Here is a 17,848-nt window from a genome sequence, read left to right as displayed (position 1 = left end):
GCGCCTGTATTTTTTTTGCTGATCCTTGTGGTCGTTCTGCAAATTATAGACCATGTCCCATTATGGTCCATACTGAGAATGCAGATGCATTAAAAACAATGGGTGGTCCATATAATGCATGGAAGGGAAGGGATCTCCAGCGTCCTCTTCGTTAGACCTCATGCCCACATCCGTGTTCGGAAATAACAGATTTGCAAAATACTCTGACACCTTCCATGTGCACTTCACATGTTCCTCTCATCAGTAGAAAGGACTATTTCCCCTGAGAAGGTGCTGGGGGGAAACTGAAGACTCGCTGGCCCATCAAGGGCCCCTTCTAAAAAAGTTACTGTGCAAAATTTCCATTGCCTGGTATCCAAGACTTACCGTGGATAGAGGGGGCAGGGTGAACTTGAAGTATATCACAAGGGAGCCCTGCAAGGTCCATTGCTCATTCCGATGAACCTCACCATACTGACAGTAAGAGAAGACAACCTTATATCCTCTTCTAAGGAACCCTATATGAAACGAGGTATCTCCCAAGAAAGAGAACCATGTCTCCAGCGCTACCTATTGGAAATGGCTCTCTATGAGTCAAGATCAGACTTTCCAACAAGCCTTGGAATATTACAAGGGAATAGACAAGCCAGATATCCATCATTAGGGAGCTGTGCTTGCCCCTCATCAGTATGGAGAAGGATTCTGGCTGGCACAATGCAATGCTCCACGGGAAACATATATGCAAATAGCTTTTCAAGAAGCCTTGGGATTTGACAGGCTTGGCTATATTCTTTTGTCAAAACACAAGGCTTGCTGGAAAGTCAGATTTTGACTCACAGGAAACCACTTCCACAAGGTGGCGCTGGCGAGATTATTCTCTTCAGAGATAACTCCTTGCATATTTGTTTCCAATAAGCCTCCATACAGGACTGGTCTCTTCAAGGAGGTTCAGCACCCTGCATAAAGGGACCCTAACAAAACATCAGTGTCCGAGTTCTAAACTCAAGCAATCTCATCTGGTCCTTTCAGGAACGGAGTAGGAGGTCTAACATGTGCCTCATGGCTCTGCATGAGTTGGAAGGCCTTACACAAGCAGCAGCGGCAAACATCAGACCAAGAATTGTTCCAAACCCCCCCCCCCCCCCCCAAACTCCAGGGTTCAAGATGGGAAATCACGCTCCCACACCGACCGCGCCCGTTTTCCGCAGACAACTGGGCTACTTTGAAACTGGCCTTAGGGTTCCTTCACACACAGCAGATGTTGTTGCAGAAAATGTCTATGATCTATTCATCTGAATGAAGCTATTTTAGGCGGAAAGCCCAAAGGAACTGATCTTCAGTTGCAGAAAATTTTCTGCAACAAAATCTGCCGCGTGTGGAGACACCCTTAGACTAGCACCAAGTCATCCTTCTCAACAAGATAACCTGGCGGTCTGATAGAGGTGAAAGGAGCAGTGGCCGCGCTTGCGCTCACTTGGCCGTTTCCCAGAGGTTGTAGGGAACACATCAACCTCCTGCTATGAACTACAATGGACTTGGAAGACAATGGAGACACAAGTTTAAAAGGAAAGTTTGGAAAGAACTGTTTTTTAATGCATGATTTTAAAATGTTTAAAAAAAAAAAAGGTTTCCTGTAGGAAATCTCCGCTCTGAAGAGGTTGAGAAAGGGCGCACTCAGCAGAAGGGTTTACAGGGGGCGGCACATTTAAAAGGGGACCAAATTGGTGGTTGGTGGTGCACTAATTCGGTCTTTACTGGACACAGCATCATCTTCTTTCACTTGCACTCCGCTCAGTAGGGCGTCCTCAGGCTTTACTTCACTCCTGTGGAGGAGAGGAGAGATAAAACTGTACACGCTGCTTACATACATCCTTAAAGGGAACCTGTCACCTCCCAAAACCACCCCAAGCCGCCAGCAGCGTGTTTCTGATGATGCCTTTCTTCCTGAAGGATGTTTTATCCCCTGCCCTGCGCGCTTCTCCGCGCATGCTGGAAGTCAAGGGGGCAGCGGCCTCCTTGCTTCAAGTTACAGTAAGCGCGACCCCTTCCCCCTGCCCCTTCGCGCCGGGCAGGGGATAAAACAAAGTTTTCAGTACTTTTGCTGCATCTGCCTTCAGGAAGAAAGGCATCATCAGAAACACACTGCTGGCAGTTTGGGATGGTTTTGGCGGGTGACAGTTGATCCTGCTGACAGGTGAGCTTTAAGACCCCCGATCTCCAGTGGGTATAATTTAAAGAGGCCACGCTTGGTTTATACCGTTGTCCTATGGCCATTTATGTGGCGGCAAAACATAAAATGTTACGACTTCCCCTTTAAATGGGCATCCATTTCCATCGTTTTACTATCTCTACTACTGAAGCGAGATTTCTAAGACCTCCAAATTATTTTCCTGCTAAAGTAGAAGTTAACTACGAATTCGGCACAGACCTAAAGGGGCCCTCGACAGCCGATATTAGATCAATGCCTGCATGGATTGATTAGTAAAGCCTTATATCGGATCAGCGCTATCTGTAGCTTATAAGAAAATGAAAAAAAAAAAAAAAACGAAAAAAAAACCCGACATCATGGATGCCCCCTTCCTCCTCATAAGCCAGGCATAAAAAGCAAAGATTAGAGTGCCTGCCATGTAATACCACATCTCCCCTCTAGTGGCCACTGCAGGACACCTGCACTTTGCAGAGATTTTACTAAGAGGATGCCTTGTTGAGACATCCCCTTTAATTAAAGGAACAGTTTGTAAACAGCAGGAAATCTTAAAAAGATAATAGATCTTAAAGGGGGCGCACACTTCTATATATCCCTCATGTTAGGCAGCTGCTACTGTACATTATTCCATGTCATACCCTGCCTGACAAAGCAGTGCTCAGACTACACTTTATATACGGAGAAGGGTAGGGGCGCTCCCTGTTCTACTGCGCTGGGTCTTGGCTCTCGGAGTGCCATGCTAGGACTTCAGACTATCTACTAATACTTATAAAACCGCCACGTGACTTGGACCTCGCCCTCACGTGGCACTCCAATCCGGGTGGCTCTTCAGCACGTGGAATTTGACGCTATCCCGTTTCTCAAAGAGCTTCCCGCACTGTTCACAGGAGAAGCTGTACTGGATCATGGAGTCGTGCTTCCTCATGTGCCAGTTCAGAGATGCCCGCTGCCTGCACTGGAAGCCACAAACCTCACACCTGAGGGCACAAAAAGAGGGGTGAGACAATTACAATGGAGGAGCAACTCGGGCGGTAAAGCTCAATCACTGTACAACGCTTTCTAGTACACTATAGGGGCCCCTTATCAAATACCAGTCTCCGATATCATCCGCGCTGCCGGAGGACGTGCATAAAAGGGGTTATCCCAGGAGTAATGTAAAAAATTATAATCGGGCATCATACAGTACATGATAATCTCTTACTAACAAAGCCAGAACCAGCCCTGTACCTCACATGGATCCAGAGATGTTCTGCTACATTTCAAATAGTCAGCTTTGGGGGGCATGTCCTGTCTGCTGCAGCTGGTGGTAGTTGAAGGATGGAACTGCGCGTGTGTGTGTTAAAGGGGTTTTTAAACCAGCCCCTGGGTCTCAATACTTTTGTAATTGAATGTCATTAAAAATTTTGTATAGCCACTACGGTATTGGTTAAATTGTATTTGTACAGCGCCACCGGCTGTATGTGCTTTTCCTTATTTATTGTCCTGCTCACTGAGGTGGTCGCACATGCTCAGTTTAAATCTTCGACTGCCAACAGCCATATGTTCTGTTAGAATCTGTGGCAGTTACAGGGAGAGAGAGCTGCAGCAGAAAGGACACGTCCCCGGTGAAAGTAAACACTGCCTGATCTGAAACCTAACCTAGCAGAGCAATTGGAGCAATGAATGCGAAGATCTCTGGACCCATGTGAGGTACATGGCTGGTTCTAGCTTTGTTAGAGATTGTCATTTACTATAGGATGTCTGATTTAAATTTTTTTGTACATTAATCATGAGATAACGTCTTTAACCTCAGTGAGCTGGACAGAGAATTTAGAAAAAGGGCAAACAGCAGGTGGCGCTATACAGATAGATTTCAGTGAATAACTCAGCGTCTGCGCTAAATTTTGAATTACATGCAATTACAAATGTATTCAGACCCAGTTGCTGGTTTAGTAGAATATTTTTTGGGGACAACCCCTTTAATTTAGGACAATTAGACGCAGGCCTCGTCAAATATGAGGTGCCATCCCCATGCAGACCGTGGGTCTGACTAGAGAGCTGGAGAAGATTTCGGTCATCATTTACACAACTGAATTGTGTCAGGTCAGAGGCCTGCGGACAAACAGCACATGTCCCTATATTTACAAACCGTAGTCTTGTAGCTTTTTTAACACAGAACACAGAATGCACAGAACGGCCGCCCAACGGTTGTGTGCATGAGGCCTTAAACAGTTTAAAGAGGACCTTTCATGTGTCCAGACATTATGAAATAAGCAGGGGGTTGTGTAGGGATGTAAGATCGCTTACTAGTTTGTCTGGGCGCCGCTCCATTCGCCCCCCCTTTTACTTTTCCCCCCTGGGATACATAAATGAAAAAAGGAAACTAAAACAAGGAATTTCCAAATTAAAAACAAAAGAAGGAAGGTATATGGAAGAAGATAAAGAACTAGCTGACTGCCTCAATGAATACTTCTGTTCAGTTTTTACGAAGGAAAATGTAGGAAAAGGACCTCAGTTAGGAAAGAAGACTAATGAATCTTTTGATGCATGTGTCTTTACAGAGGAAGAGGTTCTAAGTCAGCTGCCTAAAATTAATACAAATAAGTCACAGGGGCCTGATGGGATACACCCAAAGCTATTAAAAGAGCTCAGCGGTGAACTAGCAAAACCATTAACAGATTTATTTAACCAATCGCTGGCAACAGGAGTCATCACAGAAGATTGGAAATTAGCAAATGTTGTGCCCATTCACAAGAAAGGTAGTAGGGAGGAATCAGGCAACTATAGGCCAGTAAGCCTGACATCAATAGTGGGGAAATGAATGGAAACCATACTTAAGGAGAGGATTGTGGAACATCTAAAATCCCATGGATTGAAAGATGAAACACAGCATGGGTTTACTTCAGGGAGATCATGTCAAACTAATCTTATTGATTTTTTTGATTGGGTGACTAAAATATTAGATGGTGGAGGTGCAGTAGACATCGCTTATCTAGACTTTAGTAAGGCTTTTGATACTGTCCCACATAGAAGGCTTATCAATAAATTGCAGTCTTTGGGCTTGGACTCCCATATTGTTGAATGGATTGGGCAGTGGCTGAGGGACAGGCAACAGAGGGTTGTAGTCAATGGAGTATATTCAGACCAAGGTCTTGTTACCAGTGGGGTACCTCAGGAATCTGTTCTGGGACCCATATTGTTTAATATCTTTATCAGCGAAATTGCAGAAGGCCTCGATGGTAAGGTGTGTCTTTTTGCTGATGACACAAAGATTTGTAACAGGGTTGATGTTCCTGGAGGGATACACCAAATGGAAAAGGATTTAGGAAAACTAGAGGAATGGTCAAAATCTGGCAACTAAAATTTAATGTTGATTAGTGCAAGATAATGCACCTGGGGCGTAAAAACCCAAGAGCAGAATATAAAATCAGTGATACAGTCCTAACCTCAGTATCTGAGGAAAGGGATTTAGGGGTCATTATTTCAGAAGACTTAAAGGTAGGCAGACAATGTCATAGAGCAGCAGGAAATGCTAGCAGAATGCTTGGGTGTATAGGGAGAGGTATAAGCAGTAGAAAGAGGGAGGTGCTCATGCCGCTCTACAGAGCACTAGTGAGACCTCATTTGGAGTATTGTGCTCAGTACTGGAGACCATATCTCCAGAAGGATATTGATACTCTAGAGAGAGTTCAGAGAAGAGCTACTAAACTAGTACATGGATTGCAGGATAAAACTTACCAGGAAAGGTTAAAGGACCTTAACATGTATAGCTTGGAAGAAAGAAGAGACAGAGGGGATATGATAGAAACTTTTAAATACAGAAAAGGAATCAACAAGGTAAAAGAGGAGAGAATATTTAAAAGAAGAAAAACTGCTACAAGAGGAAATAGTTTTAAATTAGAGGGGAAAAGGTTTAAAAGTAATATCAGGAAGTATTACTTTACTGAGAGAGTAGTGGATGCATGGAATAGCCTTCCTGCAGAAGTGGTAGCTGCAAATACAGTGAAGGAGTTTAAGCATGCATGGGATAGGCATAAGGCCATCCTTCATATAAGATAGGGCCAGGGGCTATCCATAGTATTCAGTATATTGGGCAGACTAGATGGGCCAAATGGTTCTTATCTGCCGACACATTCTATGTTTCTATGCGATGGAAATGAACATCGGTACAGGGAGGAGGAGACTGCCCCGTTTCTCAATGACGCTCTCCGCTGTGATTGGACAGCGCTACAGCCAGGGAGAAGGAGACTCCCATTGAGAAACAGGACAGTCTCCTCCTCCCTGTACCGATGCTATACATTAGTTTACCAGGTGGGAAAAGTGAAGGGGGGGCACAGTGGGCGAACGGAGCGCCGGACAGATGCACTAGTAAGCGATCTTACATCCCTGCACTATGCCCTACACAACCCCCTACTTATTTCATAATGTCTGGACCCATAAAAGGTCCTCTTTTAAAGGGGTTGTCCAGTACGACAACATACCCCCCATCCACAAAATAGGGGATAAGCATCTGATCGGTGGTGCTCTGCCATTTAAATGAAGCAGCAGTCATGCTCCATTCAGCCGGGGATAGTACAGCGCTTGTACTTTGCTATATCTGTCACTCCAGAGAGCTGAATGGAGCGGCGGACATGCATGCACTCTCATACTTAGCAGTTGCGCCTCCGCCGATCAGGCGCTCATGCCCTCTCCAGTGGATAAGGTGTAATGGGGGAACCTGCCAGCACATTTGCCATATGCAACTAATGAAAGCGTGCTGTAGGTCACACACAGTAAAATCATTGCTGCTTCTGTTAAAAAGTTTAGGCATTTTGTTGTAATCCACGGTTTCATGTGTAAATTTGGGTCATGGAGTCATCGGGGAGTCTTTTTACATTGTCCGAGTCCATGCCAGACCCCTCCCCCAATCTCACTGTGATTGACACCTCCCGTCGGCCATTTGTAAGCTAGCGCAGGTGCAGTAAGCACTCTAATGCTCCCGCACCCTTCTCTGAGGTATGCGCATGAGCTTGCTGTGCATGTCATGGTGGGAGCACAATGAGACGGAGATGTGGCAGCGACACGGTGTAGGAAGGACGCCCCGATGACTCCATGACCCAAATTTACACATCAAAAAGGGACAAAATGCCTGAACGGACAGCTTTATCAAACACAGCAATGATTTTGCTGTGCTGTGACCTACATCACCTTTACCAGACAGGGATTAGAGGGGTTTCCCTACCGTTATCCCACCAGTGCTAACAGGTTATGTGCGGACCACATGGCCGATTTTTTTTATTTTCCATTGCAGAATTCGGCACCATTTGGTGTAGATTTTCCTGCAGATCCAGACCCGCAGAATTAGAACAACATGGCTGCTTCCTTCGAAATACAGCAACACCCCTCTCCACAGTGTGCAGAATGGCAGCTCTGCAATACCAGACACAACCTGTGCGCAGAGGTCCGGAACAACCCCTTTTAAAAGGGGTTATCTGGGAAGCCACGGAAAAACTGCCTCATCCTTGCTTGCATCGTCACCATTTGTACCATAAAATTATTGTCTACCTGGAACTGCTGCTTGTTACTCCATTCAACTTCACGCACCCCTTTAATGTTTTGGTCCCACCCGCTGAAATGAACACCCCAAATGTGTCTGCTCCAACATAGGATTTGGTCACAGCAGAGGTGGTCGTGGTCCTTTCCGTCACATGATTCAGTGGTTGTGTCGTCATGCCACAGGCAAATTCTGGAGCAGCAGGATTTCTGGCTCCCCCGATCACCCCTTTAATTGTATTGTACCGTAACCTACTGACGGCACACAGAACTGCCCCAGGTTGGATGCCGCATGTCTGAACTATACCAGAGGAGAAAACAAATATATAATTTTCTTACTGCAGGGGGGTCTCCCCGGTGTGTGTTCTCCTGTGGACTTCCAAGTGACTTTTCCTTTTGAATGATTTGCCGCAGGTCTCACAGATGAATTCTCGGACGCCTGCGGAGAGGAGAGGTATTAGACAGAGAACGCCACCCGCTCCGGCATCTCTTACCCAGTGCCAGCACGTACCCGTGTGTATGATCATATGGCGGCGCAGGTGATTAGTCAGGTAGAACTTCTTCCCACAGCCGGCTTCGGGACACACTTTGGTTCTGCCTTTTCTGTGAATTAAATTCACGTGGTTCTAAGGAGAGAAAATCGGTGTCAGCCTTGGAACCACCAGGAAAACGCTTTGAGGACCAGAAGTATCTAATTCTCTTTGAATATGGCTATTACAACTTGCTCGATGCCTTTTTTGTTAAAGTTGTTTGTAAAAAACAAAACCCCAAAAAAATAAAAAATGCAATATATGCATACGAGCCTCTAGGAGCAACAGGGGCGTTACCATTACACTTAGAGGCGCTCTCTCTCCAACTGGCGCTCCTTCTGCACATGCAATAGGTCAGCCAGCTTCACAGGTACAAATCTGCTGACAGATGCCCTTTGAAAGTACACCAAAAAGTAATTCACTCCAGCCGTTCCTGTCCCAGCCACACATCTCCCGACAGAGCCGCCCCGGACAGACATACGGCATAGTCACCAGAATCTCACAGGTCCTCGCGATAGAGATCCCTCAGTGCATCCCTCTACAGAAATAAACATGGCTATACCGATCACCAAGCTCGCTGGAGTCCCACAATTGGAATGGAAAACAAATTAGACACTGGTTGCAGTCTATATTAAAGGGGTACTCTGGCTTCATGGAACTGTTGAACTCCCCTCAAGACAGGTCATCAATATCAGATTGGTGGGGGTCTGACGACACCTCTGCTGCGGTGCTCCTGCGAGAGCTGCACGCAGTCTTCACTGTAGCGGCGGCGCAGTGTAATCTCGAGGAGAACGCAGCTCTAGCACTAGTGCCGCGGCCCCTTCAAACCGCTGATCATCGGGGGTGCAGAGTCTCAGACCCTCACCGTTCTGATACCGATTACGTATTCTGAGCACAGGTCACTAGTATTATGAAACCGGACAACCCTTTTAAGCCCAAACAGTACCTCTGTAGTTCCCAGGAGGCCAAACCAAAGGAAGCTATCCATGGTGCACCTACCTTCTCAAACTCATGAACTGCTCTCATCTTCCTCTTTCCACATTAATTCATTTTCGATATAAATTCCCTTCTACCCAGGCTACTCTGATCCGCTCATTGCTGGGACATGTATAGCATCCTGGCTATATATGATGTGGTCATGCTCCGTATGTTTGTGTTTTTACGGATTATATTTTATACTACACTTTTCAGTCTCATAGTGAGGATTGTTAACTTGAAAATTTTAACTCTAACGTATTGTCCTATATCAAGCAGTACCCAGGCGGTTGACGCCGCCTGTCCACACACAAGGTACAGCTTGGATCCACTTACGTCGTGAACATGTTATAGGGGTACATTTATGGGACGTCCACAAGACGTGTCACATGTCTGACTGGGGCGATTCTCAGATATCAGACAGGTAAATGAGAGTCAAGGGTGAGGAGTCAGCTGAGGTTCCCTGAATAGACAAGTTGTCGGGATAGCAGTGTGCTGGGAAAACTTAGAAAGACATGCAGTGCTACGCCCCTTCATTCCAAGAATCTTTGGGGGTCCACAGACCCCCCACCAGTTATATATCATCATAAGATAGGAATTTCCATTTCACATCCTGTATGAGATAAGCTGGTAGCCGGTCACCCTCCTCCCTATGGTTGTAAATGTGCTGAATGGTATCTAATGTATATTGTTAGTCTCGGTGGTAAATGTGATGACGTTGGGGTTCACTTACTTATTTGCAAATAGTAATGCAAGAAAACAAAATGTCCCCGTAGCTGTGGCCCACAATCAATCAGTATAGAGGAGGTCTCGATAAAATGGTGGAATGTGCCAGGCCTAAAGACACCTATAACGTAGGGAGGACAATAAATTCTGTACTAGGGCGATACATACCTGGAAGCTGTTGAGAGCAGTATAGACCCGAGGGCACCCCTCATATGGGCAGTGGAACACCTCCGGCACCCCATCAGCATCTATCACTGGAGCACGACGGTTCCTCTTTCTGTAAGGACACACAAAGCAGACGTTACAGAGGCTCCTCTCCTTTAATAAAAATCTGATTAATAAAGCAGACTTCTCTGCTATATTCTGTCCCTCGTGAACAGTCATGGGGGATGGAATGGTTATTTATCTCCCTAAGGGCCTGTGCACACGACGGTATGCCCTCCGTGTGGGGCCATAAGTCCTGGAGCGGCATAGATTACAATGAGACTGTGCGCTTCAGGCGGCCCATGTCCCACACTCATATGACAGTAGTCCCGCCGGCAGCCCGACGCAAACACTGTCATAGTAACCTCTTATGATGTGTGCACACGATCGATGCCGCTTCGGGACATATGGCCCGCATGTCTCGGAGGGCAAACGGTCGCCGTAAGTGCGGCACTCTGTGATAATAGGAGAGCCCTCCATCCTGCCCCTTTAGGTTTGACACCTGACAGCATCTTCAATGAATGGTCAAAACGTGGGTGGGGTGTGCACGACTGGACCCCTCTGTCCAAAGAGGACTTTCCAATATGTTTGGAGGAGTTCTCCTTAAAATAAATGCATTTCCCCAGCAGATGTAGCTCATTCCCATGGCACACTCACTTCTCCGGCACTTTGATCTGCAGCACATTCTCCAGTTGGTACTTGCCAGTCTCTAGGATGACTGGTCCCATCGGTTCCTCCAGGGAGGCAGCCTCATCTTGCTGGGAAGCTAGTATCACTCCCTGGGCTTGATCCAACTCAGACTGCGCTGCTTTCAGGGTATAGAGCACATTGTCATCTAGGTGAAGAAAAGGAAAGACAAATTCACTACCCTACATACTGACAGTCACCGTGTGTTAAAAGCCTCGGACTGTCACATACAGTGCTTTCAGAAAGTCTTCAGACCCTTTCACTTTTTGTTATATTACCGTCTTGTGCTTAAATGAAAACATTTCAAGTTTCCCCCATCAATCTGCACCCAATCCACCATAATGAGAAAGTGTGAGCAGAAGGTTAGAAATCTTTACTGATTTATTGAATAGGAAAAACTAAAATCTTGCATTGACATAAGTATTCACACCCTCTACTCAGGACTTTGTTGAAGCCCCTTTGGCAGTGATCGCAGCCTCCAGTCTTCTTGTGGATGATGACACAAGGTTTGCACACCTAGATTTGGGGATTTTCTGCCATTCTTCTCTGCAGATCCTCTCAGGGTGGATGAGGACCATCAGTGGACAGCCACGTTCAGGTGTCTCCAGAGATGTTCACTGGGTTCAGGGCTCTGGTTGGGCCACTCAAGGACATTCACAGAGTTGTCCCTAAGCCGCCCCTGTGTTGTCTTGGCTGTGTGCTTAGTGGCATTGTCTTGTTGGGAGGAGAACCCTCAGTCCAGTCTGAGGTCCAGAGCTCTGGATCAGGTTTTCATTAAGAATATCTCTGTACGTTTCTCCATTCAGTTTTCCTTCAACCCTGACCAGTCTCCCTGTCCCCCCAGCATGATGCTGCCACCACCATGCTTCACTGTAGGGGATGGTACTGGGCAGATGATCAGTTTTTTCCAGACATGACACTTAGAATTGAGGCCAAAAAGTTCAATCTTTGTTTCATCAGACCAGATAGTCTTGTGTATCAAAGTCTGAGAGTCGTTTAGGTGCTTTTTTCATGTCTCTTTTATTGAGGAGAGGCTTCTTTCTGCAGCGCTGCATTTATGGTTGACCTGGAAGTTTCTCCGATGAGCACACAAGATCTTCGGTGCTCAGCCAGAGTGACCATTGGGTTCTTGGTCACCTCTCTTACCAAGGCCCTCTTCCCCCTTATTAACATCTTCTTCCCTCTATAAGACGCACTTAGGTTTTAGAGAAGGAAAGTAAAAAAATATATTTTAGCAGATCAGACAAAACTAAATAAAACAACTGACCTCTCCTGCTCCAGAGGTGATGCAGAGCTCCCTTTCTGCTTCTGCACTGCGATCTGACGTCGCACAGCATCAGGTTTTAGTGCGCACTTACCTGCATTACATCCTGATGCTGCTGAGGGCAGCACCTGGAGAAGACCAGGGAGGGGCGAGTACTGCCAGCGCTACACTCACTGCTCGCCTTTCCTACTGTACTTAGTGCTTCCATAATGGAAGCTCTCGTTAGAATTTGCTTTATAAAACACAATGACATATTTACCCATAAAAAGTGCGTCTTACGGAGCTACAAATACGCTACTTAGTCTGGTGGGGCGGCCAACTCTAGAAAGAGCCCTGGTTGTTCCAAGCTTCTTCCACCTAATTATGGAGGCCACTGTGCTCTTGGGAACTTTCAGTGCAGCAGAAATGTTTTTGTCCCCCTTCTCCAGATCTGTGCCTCCACACAATCCTGTCTCTGAGCTCTACAGGCAGTTCTTTCCTCCTCGTGGCTTGGCTTTTGCTCCGATATGCATTGTCAGCTGTGGGACCTTCTGGGTCTCTCCAAATCATGTCCAATCAACTAAATTTACCACAGGCGACTCCAATCAAGGTGTAGAAACATCTCAGATGATCCAGAGAAACAGGAGGCCCCCAGAGCTATATGTCAAGTGTCATAGCAAAGGGTCTGAATAATTATTTCCATACAAACTTTTAGTTTTATCTTTTTAATACATTATTAGAATTTTCCTAACTTCTGTTTTCACTTTCTTAGGATAGGGTATTGAGGGCAGATTTATGTGAAGGGCCTTGATTTTTTATTTTAGCACAAGAGCAACATAAACTATGAAAAGTGAAAGGGTCTGAAGACTTTTCCACCGCATTGTATCGCACTTCTGGCCGTGCCCTTTCGGCGGCCGTCGGTGTGTGGGTCTGTGGGCTTGGGCCTCTGCCAACTAGATAGCTGACTGTAAAGTTTTTGAATCTCTTTGAGCTAAACACAGAGCTGAAATCGCCCAGCACCTCCTGTTTGCTCAGCCTCTTCTGGCGATTTGTATTACGGGAAATGTCTCCCATGTTAGATGTCACTCAGCTATAATGACGTAAAGGGGAAATGCCCCTCGCCTCTGACCTTCGTCAGTTACCTGTCAGGACCTCTTCACTGCTGTCGTCATCGTGCTCCCCGGGCTCGGTCTGGGAGAATTCAGTCACTGCTTCCAGTGTTGTACATGCCTCCTCATCTCCGCTGCCTCCATCAACATCTAGCTGGATCCCTTCCGCGGCCAATGCCTCATATGCAGGCCCAGCAATGATAATGACCTGGGAGGGGCAGTTGGCAGCAGTTACCACCTGTCCCAGTGCTTCTTGCCCCATAGGGACACACATCACCGTCTCCTCTGTGCCCTGATCTTCTCCGTCTGTCATGCTCTCGGAGTACAGGGTGTGGACCTGCGTATCTGACTCCTGACAAATCTCAGTAACCTGGATCACTGGTGTCGGCCTGGAGGAGGAATCATCGGAGCTTACTTCCTCATCGCACCCTGCGAAGAAAGATCCGAGATGGATAAATAACACAGCAAAACACACAAAGTGGACACAATCTCCTCCCCCATTCTTTACACTGCAGCTCTGCTTCAGTCAGTGAATAGAGAGAGGACTATAGCGCATTATCAAAGCTCAGCTGCCACCACTAGGGGGTGATCTGATCTATATACAATATCAACGTCCTACCTTTATGATTTAGTGTCTTCAAAGGGCATCGAAGGTCTTGAAAGAAGTGGTGCCCGGCCTGGCACTGCCACACTGCTGTGGTATAGAGGAGGTGACTGGTATCGAGCTCGGAGAGGGTGGGCTCGTGAGGACAGTGGCTCTTGTGGTCATTATACCAGGTCATTAAGTTGAGCAGACTGTTCACACCGTGCTTCTGTCCTGCAAAGAAAATAGCGGCTGTGAGGGCTGGCGGGGTTTAATGGACACCCCCCCCTCCTATCCTGAGCAAATCATCCCCCCCTAATATCTAATGATCAACCCATAATTACGGGGGTTAGTGACTACACTACATAATGGCCTATAAGATATGCTGGGAGCTGTAGTTCTCCAGTACTAATCACGTACTTGTCCTGTGCGGTGGGTTCAGCTGAAGTTCACCATCAGATTTCCTGAAACACAAGAGATGGGTACAGAGTGTAAGTGGGGTCACTGGCGGTCCATCATATATACTGGTTTAGGCCTCATGCACTCAGACGTTCCGTGCTTTGGGGACCGCAATTTGCAGTACCCACTGCACAGGCGACGTCCGTGACGGATCGAGACCCATTCAACTTGAATGGGTCCGTGATCCGTCCGCACTGCAAAGAAATAGAACATGTTCTATTTTTTTGCGGTGCGGAGGCACGGACAGAAACACTACGGAAGAGCTCTGTAATGCTTCCGATCCGTGCTTCCGTTTTGCACTGCACCGCAGCTCCGGAGTGCGGACCCATTCAAGCGTTGGGTGTGCATTAGGCCTTATAGTAATTAATGGGGGTCCTACTGGGCAGATTTAGGGACACCCCATCACTGAACTATGTACATTACGCCTGTCATCCACCTGTCATCCACCTATGGTGACCTCACTGAGGGCAGCATAAAATAGTGACAGAAATGCTGATGTCAGCGGTGTGTCACTCAGGAGCTAAAGGTAAGTGGTCGCCGAGAACCAGCATCATAACCATTGCAGACTGAGCCTGGAGAAGAGTCACATCTACCTGAGAAGAGTCCTGGTTATTATAATCTCCTGCTCTTGTCCATCTGCTGATGGTTGGCAGTTCTCTCCTAGAGAGAAAGGGAGAAAACTCGGTAGAAGACGGTCAGTCATCAGCAGGAGAGCAGGACGTCATGGATAACCAGGACTCTTCTCAGGAGGCCGGGACTCTTTTCCAGGCCCAGTCTGCAATGATTGTGACGTTGGTTCTCGGTGACCACTTACTTTATAACTTATAAATGACCGACCGCTGAAATCATCTCACCCGTCTCTACTTTATGCTGCCCATACTAATGGCAGAATAAAGTAATGACCGGTCCCCTTTAAATGGGCTGTCTGAGATCCCCAGGATCGGTCATCAATATCTGATCGGTGGGGGTCCGACACCTGGCGATGCTCCGGTGAGCGCTGCGGCCTCTTCCTAGGCCAGTAATGTCATGTTCATCGGTCACATGGCCTAAGCGCAGCTCAGTGCCACTCAAAGGAATGAGGCTGGGCTGCAATACCAAGCACAGCCACTAGACGGCGCTGTGCCTGGTGAGCTGCAAGGAGGCCCACAGCACCATTGGGGGGTGTCAGGAGGTGCCCTGTCCCGAGGATGGGTCATCCATACTAAACACCAAGGGGGAGAGTTATCAAACTGGTGTAAAGTAGAACTGGCTTAGTTGCCCATAGCAACCAATTAGATTCCACCTTTCATTTTCCAAAGGAGCTGTCAAAAATGGAAGGAGGAATCTGATTGGTTGCTATGGGCAACTAATCTAGTTCTACTTTACACCAGTTTGATAAATGACCTCACAAGAGAGTTTTCCCGGAGAACAATACTGAAGGCCAATGATCAGGATAATAAGGGCTCATGCACACCGCCGTAGGCGTTTTGCAGTCCGCGTGACATCTTTTGCCGATCCGTTGTAACAATGCCTAGGCTTATCCTCAAAACAGACAATTATAGGACCTGTTCTATGTTTTTTGCGGAACGGCCACGCAGACATACGGAAACAGTTTTTTTTTGCGGACCCACTGAAGTGAATGGTTCTGCATACGGGCTGAAAAAAGAAAAACGTCTAGGTTAAGTCTGCAGCATGTGATCAGTGAGACCACGCCTCCCGGCACCCCCTCCAATCAGCTGTATGAAGAGACTGAGCCTCTCACAGCGCCGTACATTGTGTAGTGGCTGCACTTCATACTGCAGCCTCTTCAAACAGCTGATCATCAGGGGTCCTGGGAGTCAGACCCCCACTGTTCACATATTGATCTCCGTTCCTTTCCAGGAAATGTCCACTGGCGCCCCCCTCCACTGAACCCGCCACAGGCTTGTCGTCCCCCTCCACTGAACCGCCACAGGGCTGGCGCCCCCCTCCACTGAACCGCCACAGGTTTGAGGTCCCCAAAGGACTGGCATGTGTGACCCTATTGCATCAGCAGTCCCATCTAGTGCCACCACTCAAAGGACGGCAGCCCAAGGCCTGACACTCCGGCAGACCCAGCATCCCCTAAGGGACCACTCCCCTGGATGTGCCGCCCCTCAAAGGACAGCTGCTCTCACAGTACCCCCACCTAAGAGCTGACACTCCAGCATCCCCTAAAAAAGGGGCACGCCCACGCATCAGACGCCCCTAATGGACCAGATCTTTGATGGATGGTGGATTATTGATATCTCACACACACAGAGGGCGACACAATTAAACACAGGGAACATAACCCCCATCATACACACTGATGCTCTGCAACTACAACCCCCCAGCATCTCCTGGCGGCCTAATCCTGCAGTCAGGTCCATGCGGGGAGATAACGGGCAGTCTTACCCTTGGCAGCTCGTCTCTAGGGCCAGCAGATGGGCAGCCAGGCGGGCATCGCTCCAGGCCTCCCCGCCGCTGTCCCCTCCGCCTCGGTCCCTCCTCAGCACCCAGGCTCCGTGCGCCTCTCCCAGGTACACCCTCCGGCAGTCGTACTTCTTCCGGGACTCCAGCCGCCGCTTCACCCGGTCCGTATCATTCAGCCTCGGCCTCCCCCGCCCCTTCCTCCCGTAGTCGTCATCTTCTTCTTCCTCCGAGCCGGGAGTCTCGATCACAGGCGCCGCCATCTTACTTCTGCTGACGTCACCGCGCGGAGCTTCAATAAACTTTACTGGCAGGGACAGCGCGCACACAGCGAGGGGGGCGGGGCCTGTACGGGAGACGCACGGCGAGGGGGCGGGGCCTGTACGGGAGACGCACGGCGAGGGGGCGGAGCCTGTTCGGGAGACGCCCAGCACACTGCCCATTGAGTCCTATGGGGAGTTAGAGGGATGAATACCTGGACTTTTACATGGATTTATTAATTAATGAATTTTTTTTATTTTTTTTTGGGTGGTGTACATATAGATTTGGCGTATACCTTGGGAACAACTCCCATCATGTGCCCCATACGTACATGGCCGTATAGAAGTGTATACCAGATTGTGTAGACTGGGTACGATTGTGACAGACCCTCAGCTGTGAGGTACATGGGCGCATACACGACCAATTGACCCAATTCCGTCCCTTCCACTTACGATTTATCTCCATGTTGAATCTGTCAGTTTTTTCCCCCCCATCTGTACGGCTGTCACGAAACGCCAAACAAAAACCTATAAGAATGTGCGCCCAGCGTTTCCTAGCAACCACCCGCTACAAGAACCGCACACAGACGGCGTGCATCTTTTATCCACGGACCATTGACTTGAATGGGCGAGTTTAGCGTGGAAATTAGACCAGAATAGAGCGCGCTGTGAGGCGATGGCCATCAAGTGAATGGGCCTGCGCTGCAATACCAAGCATGGCCACTATATGGCGCTCAGTGGCCCAATGTTGAAGGTGGTCCAGATTAGCAGAAGGCGGAGCCAGCTATACCACAGTGCAGCACAATATACTGCCCCCGCAGAACCATATACCACAGTGCAGCACAATATACTGCCCCCGCAGAACCACGTACCACAGTGCAGCACAATATACTGCCCCTGCAGAACCACATACCACAGTGCAGCACAATATACTGCCCCTGCAGAACCACATACCACAGTGCAGCAC

General features: G+C 47.9%; 1 protein-coding gene across 1 annotated transcript; it reads right to left on the bottom strand.

Annotated features, from left to right (window-relative positions):
* Positions 1 to 1,550: 1,550 nt before the first annotated feature.
* Positions 1,551 to 16,918, bottom strand: ZNF653 (zinc finger protein 653). The gene is made up of 10 exons (XM_040415004.1): positions 16,607 to 16,918; positions 14,174 to 14,217; positions 13,790 to 13,987; positions 13,204 to 13,599; positions 10,789 to 10,966; positions 10,096 to 10,204; positions 8,208 to 8,322; positions 8,036 to 8,135; positions 2,989 to 3,162; positions 1,551 to 1,802 (listed from the first exon to the last, which is right to left on the bottom strand). Exons 1-10 carry the CDS (start codon positions 16,882 to 16,884, stop codon positions 1,685 to 1,687), a joined length of 1,710 nt encoding a protein of 569 aa, XP_040270938.1. The 5' UTR covers positions 16,885 to 16,918; the 3' UTR covers positions 1,551 to 1,684.
* Positions 16,919 to 17,848: the final 930 nt, after the last annotated feature.

Source organism: Bufo bufo, chromosome 1 (assembly GCF_905171765.1).
Source record: "Bufo bufo chromosome 1, aBufBuf1.1, whole genome shotgun sequence".
NCBI lineage: Eukaryota > Metazoa > Chordata > Amphibia > Anura > Bufonidae > Bufo > Bufo bufo.
The sequence above is the reverse complement of the archived record's forward strand: the minus strand, read 5'-3'. Positions and strand labels throughout refer to the sequence as shown.